At 40.9% G+C, this 20011-nt stretch overlaps 1 protein-coding gene across 13 annotated transcripts in view; it reads left to right on the top strand.

Annotated features, from left to right (window-relative positions):
• Positions 1-20011, top strand: part of PDE10A (phosphodiesterase 10A) — a 562198-nt gene that overhangs the window by 535521 nt on the left and 6666 nt on the right. For all 13 annotated transcript variants that reach the window (XM_075924600.1, XM_025179482.2, XM_075924597.1 and 10 more), the window contains 4 exons: positions 3062-3234; positions 9041-9152; positions 11613-11693; positions 15538-15626. In XM_075924600.1, the coding sequence (XP_075780715.1) occupies positions 3062-3234; positions 9041-9152; positions 11613-11693; positions 15538-15626 (455 nt within the window). The remainder of the gene's footprint in view (positions 1-3061; positions 3235-9040; positions 9153-11612; positions 11694-15537; positions 15627-20011) is intronic.

The following is a 20011-nucleotide window of genomic DNA, read 5'->3' as shown; positions in this document are numbered from 1 at the left end:
GATAAAATTTTATCGGCAGGTGTGCATTTCACACAGTGGTCAGCAACCTAAGTGGCATATTCAAAATGGCAACTTCCATTAGTACATAATCAACCAGCCAATTACAGTAGGTTAATCTTGGGTGCAGAAACATTCATGACCATCTGGTCATGTTAATGTTCCTGAAATTGTAACTTCTGAAGTCATGAAAGAGACAGCTGCATATCTTAGGTGCTATGCCTTTGCATAGCCTTAACAGAAAATGGAGCATATTAATGGTGACCGTGCAGCAAGAAAAGGAAAAAAAAATCAATGCTAAAAATCCAACTAGAAGAACTACTACTAAACCCTGTCTGGCACCAGAGTGCTGATGATGAATTAAAATGAGTTTCTTAAAACATTCTGTACCATGACTTGGGACATTGTCAAAGTTACAGTGCGACACACATTTGTTTTATTTTCTTTCCATTATTCACAATAAAGCCATTTTATCCAAGCAAAAATGTTGCCATATAAAGATCACTTTGCCGGTGACAGACAAAAACAGCCCTGTTTGGACCAATAAGAAATTGTTTTAGAAAAATTTCTCCCTATGGAAAACATTTGACAAAAGGTGGAGAGACTTTTGGTTGTGTTCTGCAGAAGTTGGAGTGAAATGATGAGGTGTATGCGGGTTTAATGTATTTTTAATGTTTTCTGTTTGTGAATTTATGCACCTTGATTTGGGTGGTCAGCCTTTTAATTTCTTGCCTCCTTGGGGCTTTAACAAGACCTTCAATTGGTTGTTTCCTAAAGCAGAGAAATATTGGATAGTGCAGAGTTTTCTAGCTATGGTGATGCTTTCAACAGCAATCACCATATATTGTCCATTACAAATGATTTAAAATAGCAAAATGGAAAGGACATGAAGCACGTGTTGCCTTAGGCTCCATGGTGCAAGACATATTCGCTATAGGTCAGACAGCTCATTTTTAAACAAAGCTGCCTTTCCCTAAACATAGCATGCATGAAAGCACTGTAACTAACTTCATTTCTACAGAGTAAATTGCTTCTGCTAATGAATATTAATTACATTTCATGTATGGCATTTTAGTCAAATTGCAATAACCTTATTACAATAACTAGATATTTCTTTACCCATCATATATATAATAGCCCAATGTCTGAGAGTCTGTAACGCTGAAATGCTGGCTGCTCCCTCTGGGCGGCGCTGTTGCCTGAAATGCTGGCTGTTCCATCTGGGCGGCGCTGTTGCCTGAAATGCTGGCTGTTCCCTCTGGGTGGCCCGTGCTGCATGGGGAGTGCGGGGACCAAACGGCTGCTTGCTCCCCCGTGGCAGCCCGACTGAGTGGCGCAGAAGTCAGCCAAGCACCACAGCAGGAGGTGAAGAGGGGGTGGGGCGGTGATGTGAGGCGTGACAGCGGCTCCAGGACCCACCCCCTGGCTGTGAACGTCACCGCCCCGCCCCCCTTCACCTCCTGCCGTGGTGCTCGGCTGAGTTCTGTGCTGCTCAACCAGGCTGCCGCGTGGGAGCAAGTGGCGCAAGCGACCGTTTGGGCTCCGCGCTCCCCATTCAGCACGGGGGCTGTGTCTAGACTGGCAAGTTTTTCCGCAAAATCAACTGATTTTGCGGAAAAACTTGCCAGCTGTCTACACTGGCTGCTTGAATTTCCAGAAAAGCACTGACGATCTCATGTAAGATCGTCAGTGATTTTCCGGAAATACTATGCTGCTCCCATTTGGGCAAAAGTCTTTTTCCGAAAGACTTTTGCCCAAAAGGGCCAGTGTAGACAGCATAGTACTGTTTTCCGCAAAAAAGCCCCGATCGCAAAAATGGCGATCGGGGCTTTTTTGCGGAAAACTGCATCTAGATTGGCCACGGACACTTTTCCTGTCAATCTAGATGTGCTTTTCCAAAAATGCTTTTAACGGAAAACTTTTCCGTTAAAAGAATTTTCGGAAATTCATGCCAGTGTAGACGTAGCTGGGGCGTGCGGAGCCCAAACAGCCGTTTGGGCTCTGCGGTCTCCTGAGTGAGAGGCAGGAGCAGGAGGAGAAGAGAAAGAGAGAGGCAGGAGGCGGAGGAGAGCTGGGGGGGGGGGAGGGGGGAGGTAGGAGGAGGAGGAGGAGAGAGAGACTGGAGGCTCAGGAGAGAAGACCGACATGGAGGAGAGACCTGAAAATCCCGTCTTATGACGGGCTAATTGGCTAGTTTAAAAATATTGTGCATACACTGGGCACTATAACTACACTCCTGTTACTTTCAGGAAGATATCCCAAGACAGTTGTCTAGTGGCAGCTCCGCACTCTGGATCAGGTTCGGAACCCTTGAGTATGTCTACATAGCAGCGTTATTTTGGAATAACTGACATTGTTCCAAAATAACAAAGAGCATGTCTACACTACACATGCCTTTATTTCGAAATATTGTCGAGCTGGAGGACTTCTTACTTTGACTCCTTCCTTTGACTTCCTGCTGAGTAGACAGTGCTTAAAGCCGAGTTAAGTTATTTTGACTTAAGTGACGCAATTGACGTAGCTGAAGTTGCATAGCTTAATTCAGCTTTCACCCTGCTGTAGACATACCCCTAACTGGGAGTGCTTTGCCGAACTGTTAGGAAATTTTTTGTTAAAATATATTTCTGCCTAGTAATTTCTTCTACCTTCAGAGAGTTTTCTCCATTTGAAAGGAGAGAGGAGTGTGGAAAAGAAAGAAACTAAAGTTAGTCCAGATTCTGAGAGGTTCTGAGTGCCATCAGCTTAGTGCAAAAATAAGATTTGTTTTTTAATGACTATAGCTGGAGCTAATCTTGGTAGGATATACTAACTGAGTATTATGAAAAGAGGGTGTTTAAATTATGCATATGTTTGAGTCTCAAGCATACATCAGCAACTCAATCATAGCAACAGCTTCATGTTAATCTTTTAAAAAGAAACTATAAAAGCATGTTTCATGCTGTTCATGTTTTCATTTATAAAATGCAAACATCCCTAGTGGACTGTAAAGCTGTGTAAACTGATAAATATAGGAATCATCTCAAAATTAGAGCTTGTGCTTTTTATTGGTTTTATTTTTTCATAGCTGGAAGGGCACAATATCTTCTCCAAACTGAGCTCCAGCGAGTATGAGCAGGTCCTAGAGATCATCCGCAAAGCCATCATTGCCACAGACCTTGCCCTGTACTTTGGAAACAGAAAACAGCTGGAAGAACTGCATCAGACAGGAGCCTTAAACCTTAAAAACCAAGCACATAGGTAAAGCAAACATTCATAACTTAAGAAACAAACTTGTTTTTGCAAATGACATCAAAGAAGAATTCATATAAGAATTTTTGTCATTCACACAATGTCATCTTCACGCAGAGAAAGCTGTAAGCCCAAATATACATGCATAAATACCATATTACAAAGGCAATTTACAGGGTTCATATGCTTTGTTTAAATCTATCACACTGACACTTCATTGCCTTCAAACTGTGCCTGTTGAGGAGTTCATTGGTAACTCAGGCCTCAATCCTGCAATTTACTTATCTTTACACTTGCTTATCTTTACACCAGCCTCATTGACTTCATGGGGATTAGGCATAGTTGTGAAATTATGCCTATGCATAAGTGATTGCAGGATCAGGGCCTAAGTGTCCGAGCCAACTCCAGTTAATCAATTAATCCTTTTAACATTGATTACCTAGTCATACAGACAATATAAAAATACTTTTAGCCCTATGGCCTGATTCTCCTTCCACAGCAGTATAAATAATGAGTAGCTGCTTTGACATCAGTAGAATTATACTGGTTGAAAAATCTACCCTCTTATCCTTGAGATTTAAAACCCAGAAACATTAGATTTTATAACATGCACTCCCACTTGGATGTATGCATAAAGAGAACCTGAGTGTCATGACGGTGAAAGTTGTACCAGGATTCACCTCAACTACCTAAATCCTTGAAAGTATGTGTGGTGACTTGGATTACAGAGGTTCCCTTAAGGCTGTCACCCAGTCTGCAGATCATACCTGTTGGGATATGTAAAAATTAATAGGGGTCTGGGGTTGGCTATACATTAGTGGTTAAGGAGTCTAGCCAAAATTGCCATTGCTCTTTAAACATATTTTCCCCTTTGTCCTGACAGCCTTGGAAGATGGTTGCACTGAACATTGTCTTGTTTTGTCTTTGCACTTGTTCTGTAAAAACATTTTCAGAATCAAAGCACTTTCCTCCTTCCTACAAGCTGCTGATTAAGAGAGTATGTAATGGTAAACAACAAATAACAAATAGAAGCGGGTATAATTGTATTCATCACCTGTTAATATTCATTGTGTAGGAGTTAACATTACTAAATAAGGTTTTAGGGAAAGTAGTGAAAGATGTGTGAATTAACATGCTAAAATAGATAAAAGGGTATAATTGTTGCCACTCGGAACAATGTGTTGGTGGTCTGAGGTTAACGTGCATGGGCAATAAAGCAGTTCTGTTTACCCAATCTGCTCCTGGGTCACCTGTTTCTTTTCTAACAAATACCATTGAGCCCACCTACCTGCCCTCTGGGGTGCCCCATCACCCTGTCCTGCTGGGCCAGAAGCTCTGGTCTCCCCCAGCCCGGGCAGAGTTGAGGTAACAGTTACCTTAGCAGAGCCACACAGATGCTGAATCAGTTTAGCTACAGGGACTTACCAACACCTAGGAACACAACCCTCAAAAAGGACCGACATCCCAAAAAAATCCATCTTACGCTGTATACAAGTTTTACACAGAGAAAGTTCATAAAGATGTTCACCTACTTTATCAATGAAAGAGAGAGATGCACAGATGTAGCTCCCTCCAGCTAACAGTTATTTATGGGCTTTATAATAAACAGAAGTGTTTTATTAAGTATAAAAATAGGATTTAAATGATTGCAAGTGAAAACAGACAGATGAAAGTGAGTTACTAAGCCAAAAGAAACAAAACATGACAATTATGCCTAATGCACTGAGGGCATGTCTACACTACCACCCTAGTTCAAACTAGGGTGGTTAATGTAGTCAATTGAAGTTGCAAATGAAACCCGGGATTTAAATATCCCGGGCTTCATTTGCATCTTGCCGGGCGTCGCCATTTTTAAATCCATGGTAGTTCGGACTCCGTGCCCGCGGCTACACGCGGCACGGAGTAGGTAGTTCGAATAAGGTTTTCCACGTGGAACAAGGAGTAACGGTAGTTCGAATTAGCCTAATTCGAACTACCTACTCCGTGCCGCGTGTAGCCGCAGGCACGGAGTCTGAACTACTGGGGCTTTAAAAATGGCGGCGCCCGGCAATATGCAAATGAAGCCCGGGATATTTAAATCCCAGGCTTCATTTGCAACTTCGATTGACTATATTAACCACCCTAGTTCGAACTAGGGTGGTAGTGTAGACATACCCTAAGAGAGATTGTTTGAAATATATTTCTCACCCCTCCACTTGTTCCAGATAAATTCTTTCAAGTTACAGCTAATCCTTTCTCTGGCTTGGATCTAAGAAATCCTTGCCTAGTCCCTTAGGATAGGGAGGCAATTTTCAAAAGCCAAGCTGAAGACAACTTTGATTGCTTCCTTAAATGGGCGGTACCCTTTGTTTTCTCTCTCCATCCCCATGGAAAATACCAGATTCAAAATGGATTCCAGCATCAGGTGGCATGATCACAGGTCTTTATAGGACCAATCTCTGTTTGGGCTTACAGGGAAAACAAACCCATTTACAGATCGTTACCTTGAACACTGGGCCATTAAGCCCATAAGTACCACTAAGGAGTGTTACTACAAATTCTAGATTAATAAGCAGGCTTACATTTCATATTTCTAACTTCACATGTATAAAAAAGAATCTACACATTCAGGGGATCAGACTCTTGAATGATAGATTGCTTGATCTGTTTTGCATAAAGCATGTTCGACTTATGCATATATATATATTCAAAACCATCTTTCCATAAAATATGGGGGCATTATTTTCAAACTCTGACACTAAGTAAGGGACAGGTCTCCAGTCTCTTTTCCATCTTCACATAACCTACACCACATTCTGTAAGGCATTTATTCTATCTCCAGCACATCCTGAAAAGCAATACATACCTCAGCTTCATCCAGCTTGCTGTCATGCCAGACCTTCATGGTGATCTTATACTCTCTTTTACCAACAAATTGACACATCTGAATGCCACACAGTCCATTCATTTTGCTTTAAAAGATTGCTGAGGTCCCTAGGTATATATGTCTTTTGAGCATGTAAAACACATTGTATGGAATGTTTTTATCCCTGTCAAAATGAAAATCTAAGCACTACTGTTATACCATATTAATATATCAAATACAGGGGGAAATGGAGCCAAGTGCTTCAGAATTTGGTCAAATGAAACATGAAAGAGCCAGATGTACCTTTCAACATAACTAAACTCAGAAATAGATAAGCAAAATAATTTTGCATTAACTGGTGAAATTTACAACATCTGGATAAAATAAAATAGGATGGACTCAGTTTTTTCATTATTTTTAATCATATATGAGAGGATTCAACAGAATGAACAACGAGGAATCCGGTGGCACCTTAGATTAATAAATGTATTTGAGCATAACTTTCTGTGGGTTGGAGCCAACTTCATCAGTTGAATCTGATGAAGTGGGCTCCAGCCCATGAAAGCTTATGCCCAAATAAATTTGCTTGTCTTTAAGGTACCACAGGACTCCTTGTTGTTTTTGCTGAAAAAGACTAAGATGGTTACATCTAGACTACGGCGTTTTATAGGAAAAAGGTATGCAAATAGCGCTCCACAATTTGTGTAACTTTTTCTGATTGCTTTTTAGGAAGAGGTATTTCTGAAATTTGGCCCATCTACACTGGGCCAAGTTTAGGAAAAACCTCCTCTTTAGGTATACCTTGTGAAAAGAGGAATACGGGGGCTTCCGAAAGAACATGTCTGCTCTTCTGCAAAAAATGTCAGAAGAGCAGATGCATTTCCTGGATGCTACAAAGTTTTTCCGGGTTATCTCTGGTATCCCAGAAAAACTCTGTAGTCTAGACATAGCCAAAATGAACATTACTTATCTACAATATGAACACGCAGCATTTTTGTGACATGTAAAAAGGTATTTAAATATTTACTCTTTACTTTCTCCTAGTATCTCAGATTCTAAATAGTTACCCTAAATTAATTCAAAGAGTTAATTCAAGGTATTTCAAATTCTTAGTTCATCTTTTTTGGTTTATAACATTGCCTTCTCTGAGCTTCAAGATACTATAATGCTGGTCACTATAAGAAATCCTCCAAAATAGCCAAGGGGAAAATATTTTTATTCTTTACATAGGCAGGAAGCTTGTTTGAGTGTTTTCCATTTAAGTACCAGCTTTTCCCAGTTTAAGACATAAAAAAGGGACTGAAAACTGGTCAAATGTTCGGCTTTTCTGCAGGAAACCCTTTTAATCATTTTGAAAAATTTTGTCAGGGTTTGGAGGGATGGAATATGTCTATATGTCGTCCTTTTAAGGTTTTTTAAAATACAGTAGCTATTTGTGCATTTGTAATTAAGGATAGATGCTGGAATTGTACATTTGACTTGAGAATATTTTATTTTATGGCAAAGCTCCAGCTATTCCCGCGGGGTCTTGCACTACTGGTAGATAGTGTTAGCCTCAGAGACTCAGTGTGGCCCTCCAATACAGCCTTTTACTCATCACAGGCTAGTTCAGAAGTTTGGGGTAAAATCCCTTCTGGAGTTCTGATCTCCCTTCTCGAGGCAGAGGTTGAGATTTGGGGAGGTTGGGAGGAACCCAAGCCCATCCACTACTTCGGGTTGCAGCCCAGGGACCCCAAGGCAGCGCCAACAGGTAGGATTACTGCCACTCTCAATCTGTCAGCTTTTCCTTGGGCCACTTCCCCAAACAATCCCTCCCAGTACCTTTCCTTTGGTACCTACTTGTCAATCCTCCACTCCCACCCACACAGCACTTCCAGTCCTTCACTCTTTTCCTTCCTTGCCTGGGGGAGCCCTTTTAAAGCAGTACTACAGGCCTTAATTGGCTGCAGGTGACTAATCAGTCTGTAGCTTCTGGCAAGTTCTAATTGACCCAAGATGCCTGCCTGCTTATGCTGGACTTAGGCTTGGCCCTTTTTTTACTCAGGAAAGAGAAAGCTGTTCACTCAAGCTCCAGCATGTATTCTTTCCACCAGTGAGCAGCAGACAGCTGGTCCCAAGCCCACTCTGAAAGCAATGAAAGTGATGTTAGGATTAGGTTTGCCTCCTGATGGCAAACCTAAGAGTTCTAAGAACTAAAAAGTCCTTCTTAGGGTTTGGAAATTTATCAAAATAGCTATTCTGAAATAATTATTCCAAAATAGATAGTTTGATAAATTTCCAAGATTAGATATGCCATTATGTAAAATAACCATAGAAAATGAGTTCTGGACTAAACTTCCCCAACTAGAGTTAGGCATGTATATTACTGCTTAAAAATGAGAATACCTGACCACGTATTATCCATGAATTACGTAATGTTTCTAGCTCTGCATAATTATACAATATTTTAATTTTAATATTTCTACATGTTTTATATATGACACTAAATTAATCTCTTATAATAAAAGTACAGATTATTAATCCAGACAAAATTCTAATTTAGTACTAGTACATGTTAAAAATAGACCAGGATCGTATAAATCACACTCAGGACATAATTCTCAAGAGTGGATAATGTATGCTATAAGTCAGTTATAGCATGAACTTACTTGAAACACTGTATTTATTAACAGTTGTTTGGGTCAGCCATTTGACTTAATTTTTTCACCTAGATGCTTTTGAATAAGCCTTATTTCAATAATATAAGCTACTGAACTTAATAAAAGTGATATGTTGCTAATATGATTCATGTACTGAATTATCAATAGGCTAATATCACAGGGGGAGGATGGATTTGTGTGGGAGATATTTTGTAGCATTTGTACTTTTTGGTTTTTGCTGGATGTATATATGACAGAACACCTAAAAAGCTTCAAAACACAATAACATAAAGCTTTATCTAAATAACAGATTTCATATTCTGTATTCTAGGGATCGTGTGATTGGTCTGATGATGACAGCTTGTGATCTTTGTTCTGTAACAAAATTGTGGTCAGTTACCAGATTGACAGCTAATGATATATATGCAGAGTTCTGGGCTGAGGTATGCATATTTCTCTAACATTTGTTCTACATACAGAAAATACCTAGATAAATGAGAGAGGGGAACACAATGTTAGATTGATCTAGAACAATTTTCAATAGCATTATTTACTATATACCATATTTTGCTTACAAATATAAAGACTTGTAACTTCCAGATGAGTTCTTCTTATGAGTAATATTGGTGTGATTATGGTCAAAATTTGCCCTGCAGTGTTTAAGACTAGTGAGGATATTCCAGGGGGCAAAACTTTAACTCCATACTCTAATCTCAAGATAGGTCTGAGAGAAACACTTCTACTTGTAAATGGAGGAAATTTTCTTTGGAAACTATTGACAATATTGTGGGGCTCCATGTTTATTTTACTAGATCACTCTTCAGAAAAGAATAACTAGATCACTTGTCAGGAATACATAAGAGGTGTATTCTGGTGTGACAATCTATCCAAGCAGACACTACAGGCAGGTGCTACAAGCTCTACCTCAGGAGCAGAGGAAACTTGAGGCAGGTACAGAGGTATCTCCCATGGAAAACCGTAACAACAGCCAAATATTTTGTTGTTATTTAAGTTATCAATAACGGTAAACTCCAAGGCTGTGTCTACACTGGGCCACTTATTCCGGAAAATCAGCCGCTTTTCCGGAATAAGCTGCGAGCTGTCTATACTGGCCCTTGAATTTCCAGAAAAGCAACGATGCTCTACTGTACAAAATCAGCCGCTATTCCGGAAAAACTATTCTGCTCCCGCTCGGGCATAAGTCCTTATTCCGGAACACTGTTCCGGAAAAGAGCCAGTATAGACAGCCCGGTAGTCTTTTCCGGAAAAGCGCGTCTACATTGGCCACAGACGCTTTTCCGGAAAAAGGGCTTTTCCGGAAAAGCAGCCTGCCAATGTAGACGCTCCTTTTCCGGAAAAACTGAAAACGGAATAGTATTCCGTTTTAAGCATTTCCAGAAATTCATGCCAGTGTAGACACAGCCCAAGAATCATGTAAATTTGTACTGGATCTAGCTGTTGTCTGTATGGCTCTAACAGCTGAGTGGAAAAGCCACTCCTTGCAGTCTGCAAATGAGATAAATAACTACTTTCAGGATATTGAAAACAAGTTACTAATAATACCAGTAGGTTTAAAATATTTTTTACTTTATGTAACTATCAAATAGATTCAGATATCTATATATAGCTATCGGTTGAACACAAATGTTCTATTTATATATTTACAATATTTAAACAAGCTTGAAGCCTATCGGTGCTATTAATCATTATAATAAAATAAAATTAATATAAATGCAATTTATATTTCTACATATATCAAATACTTCTATGTCTGTATTCTGTATTTTCAGAAATGGGGGGGGGGGGGTTAAATGCACAAAACTAAAGTGAAAATTGTTTCTATATTAATATTTTCTGAGCAAGTCCTTGAGGCTAAAGTGAAATTTGAGATTCATTAAAACATGAATCCTATACAGCTTTGAGTAACCTCTGTACTCTGGAATCTGGGACTCAGGTGGTCAGAACATTCAAAAATCAGCCAAAACATAGGGAAGTTGAGTAAGTGACACTGGCACTTTCAGTAAAATTTTTAGTTAATATCTGTTTTGTGGGAATTGATCCTTTGGCGAAGTGTCTGAGATGTTTGTCCAATGTACATAGCAGACGGACACTTTCGGCACATGATTGCATACATTATATTTCTGGATGCGCAGGAATATGTGTTCTTGATCTTATAACTCACTTTATACCGTTATTGGACCCAACCAAGTGAGTTATAAGATCAAGAACACATATTTCTGTGCATCCAGAAATATAATGTATGCACTCATGTGCCGAAAGTGTCCGTCTGCTATGTACATTGGACAAACATCTCAGACACTTCGCCAAAGGATCAATTTCCACAAAACAGATATCAGACAGGATCACAAAGAAAAAACAGTTTCTTGACACTTCAACCAGAAAGGACATTGTCTCAATGACTTGATTACCTGCATCCTGCTTCAAAGACCTTTTAAGACTTCACTTCAAAGAGAATCCTCTGAACTGTCATTCATGCTTAAATTTGACACTTTACATGCAAATTTGAATAAAGACGCTAATTATCTTACCCATTACAAAGACAGCTTCCCCAATTATCACCTCTAATATCATTAGCTTACAGACATTTACCTCCCTCCCCCCCCCACCCCCTTCTGTTCTGAAATTTGATTTGTCCTTTTCATATGTGTTCATTTTTTTAAATTGTATCCTTTGGTATATATGGTTGTGACAATTTTCTTCCACTATTTGATCTGAGAAAGTGGGTCTGGCCCACGAAAGCTCATCACCTATTAAACCATCTTGTTAGTCTTTAAAGTGCTACACAATCCTGTTTTTTATTTCAATTTAAGAAATCCTGATTTTCCTTCCGAGTGTCCTTAGCTATTCAGGGAGTACTTGACCCTTTTTCTTTTTCTCTTCAGGGTGATGAAATGAAGAAGATAGGTATTCAGCCTATACCTATGATGGACAGAGACAAGAAGGATGAGGTCCCACAAGGCCAAGTACGAGTTGTTTAAAATTAAATGTTTTTTATAGGCTATAAAATTTGCACAATAAAAACTTGACAAGGAGTATGATATTGGTCCTTAGCCAAGCACATGATAGTTTTTTGACCTGTGAGGTGTGTGTCATCTCAATTTCTACACTTTACATACAAATCCATTGTTGATTTAAAAAATGGCAACTAGAAACATCCTTCTCAGAGACATTATTGGAACAAGAGCATGTTATTTCATGCTGTCCTGAAACATAGTGCATCATAGCCCTACTTCCTTCTAGATCTTTTTAACCAACTGCTGGGAGAGGGTTAGGGTTAGAGTTGACACTTTCACTCAGAAGAATTCCATTCCTGCCTAGAAAAGTAATATTTTTGAGGACTGGTGAACATGATTGCCATATTTATGCATTGAACAGGGAGTTCTTTTGATAAGCAGGTTGATGCACCCATATTAATGAAGGTAGGGAAAAAAGAGCTGCCCACACATTTCAAATTAAAGGAAACTCTTCTCACAAAATGGATTTTCAGGTAGGAAAATAAAAAAAAATTTCTTTTGCAGCAAAACTGAAATGGAGTTGTTTTAAGTGTTATTGTCTGAAAATTTAGTTGCCAGAGATAGGGTGGTTTTAACATGTTGGTTATTAATACATTGAAAAATCCTGGGGTGAAATTTTCAAAAATATCTAAATTTCATTTTCAGGGGACTAAGGCATTGAGAAGTGTATCACTAAACTGTCACTTTGACTTAGGTGCACAAGTCCCCTTGGACCTTTTGAAAGTTTTCCTGCAATCTTTTACATATTCATGTACTCATAAAACAGAATTAAAGGGAAATTATATGAAATACTTAAATCTCTCTGCAATGTGCCATTAAAATGGGGATGTGTGGTTGAGAGGATGAGAACTGAAATGCTAGCTTGGGGAATCCGTGCCCTGGTCAGAAGTGGAAACTATCTCAAAGAAATTTCCATGGAGTAACATGATTTTGTTCAATTTTGACCCTAGTTCTTTTTGACCCTTTCAGGGTTTGTCCAGTTTGTTGTGTATTTTTAAATGAAGATGGTCTTATTTCCATGGCCCAAACCAGAATATTTCATTTTTTATGCTGTGCTTTTAGTGATAAGATTATATATGGTAAATCGCAGATGTGTTTAATTTGGGCTAAGCTTTCCACGAGGCGTACAGATAGAAGCCTAATCCGAACTATCTAGTCCGTGCCGCGTGTAGCCGCGCGGCACGGGGTTCGCACTAGCCGGCTTTTAAAAATGGCGGCGCCGGCTTTATGCTGATGAAGCCCGGGAAATTCAAATCCCGGGCTTCATTAGCAAGTTTGGTATGCATACATTACCCCCCTAGTTCGAACTAGGGGGGTAGTGTAGACATACCCTCAGTTAGTAATGTCATATGTGCTGTAGCCTAGATTGTAAAAATCTCAAAACAGGAACAATATCTCCTCTCTTTTGTAAAGCACTAAACACACCTATTTACATCCCAGTCCCATTGTAGAGGCAACCTGTGCATCTGTGGAGACAGAGGTAGCATTGTCTTTTAATCTGGGAATAAGGTCTACTATGTCAATAGGTAAAATGGATTTACATGTCAAACTCTTGTGATCATGGTACAGTATGCTATTTCATTAATACAAACTATATATCAGAAGAAATAGTCTTGTGTTCTATGCTATGGCTATTGAAGCACTACATGGCTAGCATATGGTCTTCTATGGAAGTTTGGAGGATTTTTTTGTTTTTGTTTTTTAAGGAGAAAGGGAGTGGGGGTAGAGACACATTTAAACAGGTAGTGAAAGAAGCATTAACTTTCTTGAAGTCTGTAAAGTTACAGCAGGCATGTATGTGACTCCTTAGGAACATTTTCAGAAAATATCCTGCTGAGAGCATCACTTCAGGTATACCAGTGGTAGCACCGTTAGGTGCCCATCCTACATGGACTACTGGCACCTTTAACATTGTGTTGATTAGATTTGTTCTAAGCAGGGTTAAGAGACATAGCATTAAAAATGTCATTTGAACCAACTTCAGAGGGCCCCCACAAGTAGAGCTAAATTAGTACAGGCAGTCCCTGGGTTACGTACAAGATAGGGACTGTAGGTTTGTTCTTAAGTTGAATCTGTATGTAAGTCGGAACTGGCGTCCAGATTCAGCCGCTGCTGAAACTGACCGCCAGTTCTGACTTACATACAGATTCAACTTAAGAACCCCAAGTCAGCTGCTGCTGAAACTGATCAGCCGCTGATTCCAGGAAGCCCGGGGCAGAGCAACTGTGCCTCAGGCTTCCTGTAGTCAGCGCTGGTCAGTTTCAGCAATGGCTGACTTGGGGACGCCTGGGGCAGAGCAGCTGGGGTGCTGCTGGGTTGCTCCAGTAGCGCGGCTCCTTGGCGCTACTGGACCAACCCAGCAGCACCCCAGCTGCTCTGCCCCAGGCGTCCTGATTCAGCCGCTGCTGAAACTGACCAGCAGCGGCTGAATCAGGACGCCTGGGGCAGAGGGCTGGGGTGCTGCCGGGTTGGTCCAATAGTGCCCAGAGCGGCGCTGCGGGACCAACCGGCAGCGCCCCAGCTGCTCTGCCCCAGGGTCCACAACAAAAGCCTGGTCTGCTGGGGGGGCACACTAGCTGCGCCCCCCCCCCAGCAGACCAGGGACATGGGGAGCAAAGCCACAGCGGCGGGGTGCCTCGCCTCTGAGGCTTTGCTCTGGCGCGGGACCCGCTTTGCTCGCGGTGCCCCTGGTCTGCTGGGGACCGTCTCCAGCAGACCAGGGGCACCGCGAGTAAAGCCGCAGCAGCGGCGGGTTTGCTCGCAGTGACTCTGCTCTGCTGGGGACCGTCTCCAGCAGACCAGGGGCACCGTGAGCAAACCCGCCGGGGCTGCTGCTTTGCACCGGGAGCAGCTTTTCTCGCCCCGGAGGTCAAGGTGGCTGACCGCTGCCTGTGAGCTCCGGGGCGAGAGAGCCCCGTTCGTAAGTCGGGGACTGCCTGTATTAGAAACAGCAGGGGCTCGTCTACACTGGCCCCTTTTCCGGAAGGGGCATGTTAATTTCAGCTATCGTAGTAGGGAAATCCGCGGGGGATTTAAATATCCCCCGCGGCATTTAAATAAAAATGTCCGCCGCTTTTTTCCGGCTTTTAGAAAAGAGCGTCTACACTGGCCCCGATCCTCCGGAAAAAGCGCCCTTTTCCGGAGGCTCTTATTCCTACTTCAAAGTAGGAATAAGAGCCTCCGGAAAAGGGCGCTTTTTCCGGAGGATCGGGGCCAGTGTAGACGCTCTTTTCCGGCTTTTCTAAAAGTCGGAAAAAAGCGGCGGACATTTTTATTTAAATGCCACGGGGGATATTTAAATCCCCCGCGGATTTCCCTACTACGATAGCTGAAATTAACATGCCCCTTCCGGAAAAGGGGCCAGTGTAGACGTAGCCCAGATGTTTTTAGAAACTTTTCCCAGTATACAGTATCTTTAGAATATCCAGGGAATTCAGGTGTGAATCGAAATTCCAGGGGACATGAGGCAGTTCGAGAATCTGACCCATCATGGACAATCCCATCTACCCACAAGCCTCCAATTCCCACAACAAACTAATCAGCCAGCCAGCCAAATCGAAAAAGAAAAGCTACCTTAAGCAGTATTTTTACCCTCGAGAAGGGAGTGCTGACTGCTATTGAGTCCACATTGATAGTGCTCAGATGCTACTGTGATGGGGAACAGTACAGAACAGTAACAGATTGTAAGTAATTAAATTGTAAAGTAAGTAAATAGAGTAGTTTTGAGTTCTTTTGCAGTTAATTGTGTGTCATCATTTGGCTCCTGTCAATGTTTTTCCACTGTTTTTCACAGATTGGGTTCTACAATGCTGTAGCCATCCCCTGCTACACCACACTCACACAGATCTTCCCTCCTGCTGGGCCACTACTCCGTGCATGCAGGTGAGTAGTAGTGCAAATTTTTGCAACATATATCACTTAGCTGAGTGAAAGCATGCCACACTACATATATGTGTGTCTGGAAATATATGCCTCTAAATTCCAAATTTTGCATGTAGACAAATATAAATATTCTCTAGCTAGTGCATCCAACACCTGGAGGCAGGAACTACTGGGTAGTTCAGCCAACACGAATCTTTGCATACAGCTATGAAAATGTATTTTATGTCAAAAATACCAGTAAACAAGCAGGTCCATGGCAATGTGTCCCCAGTACCTTCTTAGCTCTTCAGATCTTTAAGCAACTGACTGGCATTTTCTCTTTTGGCAGTGTAAAAGTAACATAAGTAAATCCTCTCTCTGTCCATCTACTCATGTATCTAAAATAAACAGAAGTGTATGTGTTTATGTGTGTATACACGATATAAATAAAACAAGATTCTAGGACTGTCACTCTGAAGCCAAGAATGTCTGAGCCAGAGCAAAGTTATGGGAACAGCTATAAGCTTGGCTGAAAGCTCTTGATTCAGAATATCACCAAGTTTATTCATCACTGGAATACACAATCTGTTATCATCCAGTTTTTGAGTTCTTCGCAATTTTGACTTTACAGATTATATTGACACAACAGCAAGGCATGTATCTGCCTTGCTATCAGCCCTAGACTAATGTGATTTCAGAGGAAACTCAACCACCTAAGTGATAGCAAAGTCTTTCAGTTACTAGCGAGTGTATTTGTGAAGTGGTGTGCACACACACACACAGTTTGTAGTGACACCACTTCTTAGCGTGATGGGAAGTGGTGATACTGTACCTAGATTCTTTAAGTATGAACTTTTGGAATTTGCTTTGTTAGAATTATCATTAGGTTTCCTGGACTACAGTGAGTACTGACAGGGGTGTAATGAGAACACTGGTCCATTGCCACCTAGGGGTCTCTTTTGGCCAGGCTACTCTACAGGTCTATTCTAGCCTAACTTTGTTCGACTTTTTACATCAATAACTTGCCACCAACCCAGTCGCAGAAGTTCATGTCTGTAGATGACATTTGTTTCAGACTACAAGTTCTGACTTTCTCTGAGCTGAAGAAGACCCTGAGTAATAGCATTGCTACGCTGGCTGACTACTTCAAGACATGGTTCCTTCACTTAGCACCAGTAAGACAACGTCTAGCACATTCCACTTCCATCATGCCAATGCTAAGGGAACTAAACGTCATAATGAATGGCCAGAGGATGAAGCATGAAACTTACCCAGTGTACTTAAGTGAGACCCTTGATCAAACACTGACACCCAAAAGCCACTTGAGCAAGATAGCAGCAAAGGTCAACACATGCAACAACTTTCTCAGCAAACTGACAGGTTCTTCATGGGGAACAGATGATCCAAACCTAAGGATCTCACCCCATGCCATCTCGTATTCAGTACTAGAGTATGGAGTATAGAGCTGGTGAGCACACCCCAATTTGTTGACTGGCAAATCAACTCAACAATACACATCACAAGAACTTTTTGACTGATTCATCTTCTGTGGCTTGTATTTGTGAGCCACATTGCTCTCTTTTACATTGGGGGGAGATTTGCAGCTGGCAAGCTGCTTGAGAACTAGGTACTTGCCAGTCTAAGCTTGCCCTTTTTTAGCAACCTTTTTAGCCCACTAGCTACATGTTTTTCATCACCACACCTATGGTGGTCAATGCTGCCACACCAGAATGTGACCAGCCAAATCCCTGTGGCAGGAAGACTTGTGGTTGGTGTTAAGCACTAGTCAGTTCTTCATCACAGACCCTACTGCTCACCCGCCCAGCTTCAGCCTGCCACATCATCATTGAGCCCTTCTTATCCAATTCTGGAATGGGTAGGGCTCTTTGCAGCCAATTAGCACCACTAGGATCTTCCAAACAATCCAAGCTGCAGCTGCGATGGAGATCAAGCAGAGACACGCATTGTGGAGGCATGCCCACTAACTAAATTCATTGGTGAACTCCGAGAACTCCACTTGGCCACTGAGAATACATACTTGGCTCGGTGAATACGCAAACACCAAATAAAATAAATACTACTGTTTCTGAAGCTCATTGTGATATAGGCTACTCCTGAATCTTTCCCACCTGTGTTTTCACATGCCTTTTTTTCTTTTGCATTGTCTCCTTTTCTGCATACCAGTTATAAGCCCATCAATAGCCTGAATGTAATTGTGGCAGCAAGACCTATTTCTGTCTGCTCCAGATGGTTCTATCTCCTACCATGGTTTTAATTATTACACTGTTTCCCCCTCAGTGGAATCTTATGTCTCATTCCCTTCAGAGTTGGAGGCTCTAAACTTCCTTCCTAATGCTAGAAACAAAAGGCTAAGCCCTGAGAATTTCAGCATAAAATTAGTTCCCTTAAATTTCCTTATAAAACTATTTGTAAACATTCTTAAGTTTACTAGTTTGTGAATCAGTTGTCTTGCAAAGGTAGCTTGTGCAGCCTTGTCACCTTGCTTAATTGCTAGATTTGTAATTCATGCTCAGGGTAGATTATTAAACAGTCATCCAGTAATATCAACAGCTGAAATCTAGATCATGTCTGGCTGGTCCACTGTAGCCTAAAGACAAATGATATATTCTATAACAGAGTTTATTCCCATGACAGGTTTTCTGAGCTATGCTCTTTTAAAAAAAAAACTTATTCAACTTCCTCAAAGGCTGTGTCTAGACTGCATCCCTTTTCCGTAAAAGGGATGCAAATTAGACACATCGCAATTGCAAATGAAGTGGGGATTTAAATCTCTCCCGCTTCATTAGCATAAAAATGGCTGCCGCTTTTTTCCGGCTCGGAGCTTCGCCGGAAAAAAGCACCAGTCTAGACGCGGATCTTTCGGAATATAAAGCTTGGGATAAGGGATCTTTCAGAAAAGGCTTTATTTTCCGAAAGAGCCACGTGTAGACTGGCACTTTTTTCCAGCAAAGCTCCGAGCCGAAAAAAAGCGGCAGCCATTTTTATGCTAATGAAGCGGGGGAGATTTAAATCCCCGCTTCATTTGCAATTGCGATATGTCTAATTTGCATCCCTTTTACGGAAAAGGGATGCAGTCTAGACACAGCCAAAATGTTTTAAATTTATTAAAATTCCAGATGAATTTGTTCATGAAATATTTTCCATTAATTGGGGGTCTTTGACATTAAATTCTACCTTTAATCAAAAATATGTCTTTAAATATTTTCATTATGAAATAACTGGGAAAGAAATCTTCTGAGATTACTTCTGCATGATTAATGGATTAACCTCAGAACTGGAAGCCAGGAACTCCTGAGTTCTATTCCCACTTCAAGTCACTTGTCTGGCCTTAAGTATGTTTTGCACTTATTTTACTAATATTTACATAATCCTCACAAAACTTGTATGATAGTTGAGCATCATTATTACCATTTTAGAGAAATGGAAACTCAGAATCAAGGAAAGTAAGTAAGATGCATAAAGTTAGACAGTGTATCATTGCCAAGACTTAAGCACTGGACAAATTAAAAAAGAAAGAAATATCATTGAATGAAGTTTCAAATCAAGTATTTTTGAACACAAAAATAGAAACATTTCATTTGAAAATGTCCAAATGAAACATTTAGGTTTTTGGGATTTTCTTATTCAACTGAAACAATTCAGTGAATTCAGCACAAGTTTGCAAAATATTTCATTAGCACCGATGGGAAAAAAAATGTGGCTGAAAAATTTCATCAACTTCTAGTCAGGATCAAGATTCCAGGTAGACCCCACCCTTTTCAATTCCTGGCCCCCTTCCCACTGAAGTAGAAATGTTTAAGACTTGATGTTCAGAGGTGTCATCCAAAATTTTACTTGTCGTAAGTGGGAGTTGGCCCAGAGTCTTTCAAAATAAATATGAACATCTTTTGAAGAATGTTTTTCTTCTGAGGCAGCATAATCAGATTCAGTCCTTTGGGGCTATATCTACACAGCAGCTAGACACCCCTGGCTGACCCATCATCCTTCTCATCTGGCATGTACTGCAGGGGCTCCATGTGCAGCCCCTCATCTACAGGCCCCGACCCCACAGCTTCTACTGGCCATAGTTCTCCATTACTGATCAATGGGTGGTTAGTGTATTAATTGCCAAAACAATAATGGAAGTCACGCCATAGAAATACGACACAGGTTATATCTTTGGCCTGCACAAACTCAGTAAGAAAATGAATGTATTACTCCACATGAAGAGGGAGGAAGAATACACTCAGATAACTAGGGTGTCATGCATATCGCTGTTTTAATTAGAGGCAAAGGACACTATTAATGTGTGTAAAACCAAAGTTTGGACTTTTGAAGGAGAGGATAGGCCAGGCTATAAGGTAATGAGCACTATCAGCCTCAAGGAAGGAAAATATCATGCTTAT

The sequence above is a fragment of the Pelodiscus sinensis genome, chromosome 3, assembly GCF_049634645.1.
Source record: "Pelodiscus sinensis isolate JC-2024 chromosome 3, ASM4963464v1, whole genome shotgun sequence".
In the NCBI taxonomy this organism is placed as follows: domain Eukaryota; kingdom Metazoa; phylum Chordata; order Testudines; family Trionychidae; genus Pelodiscus; species Pelodiscus sinensis.
This window is presented reverse-complemented; position numbering and strand designations above follow the sequence as displayed.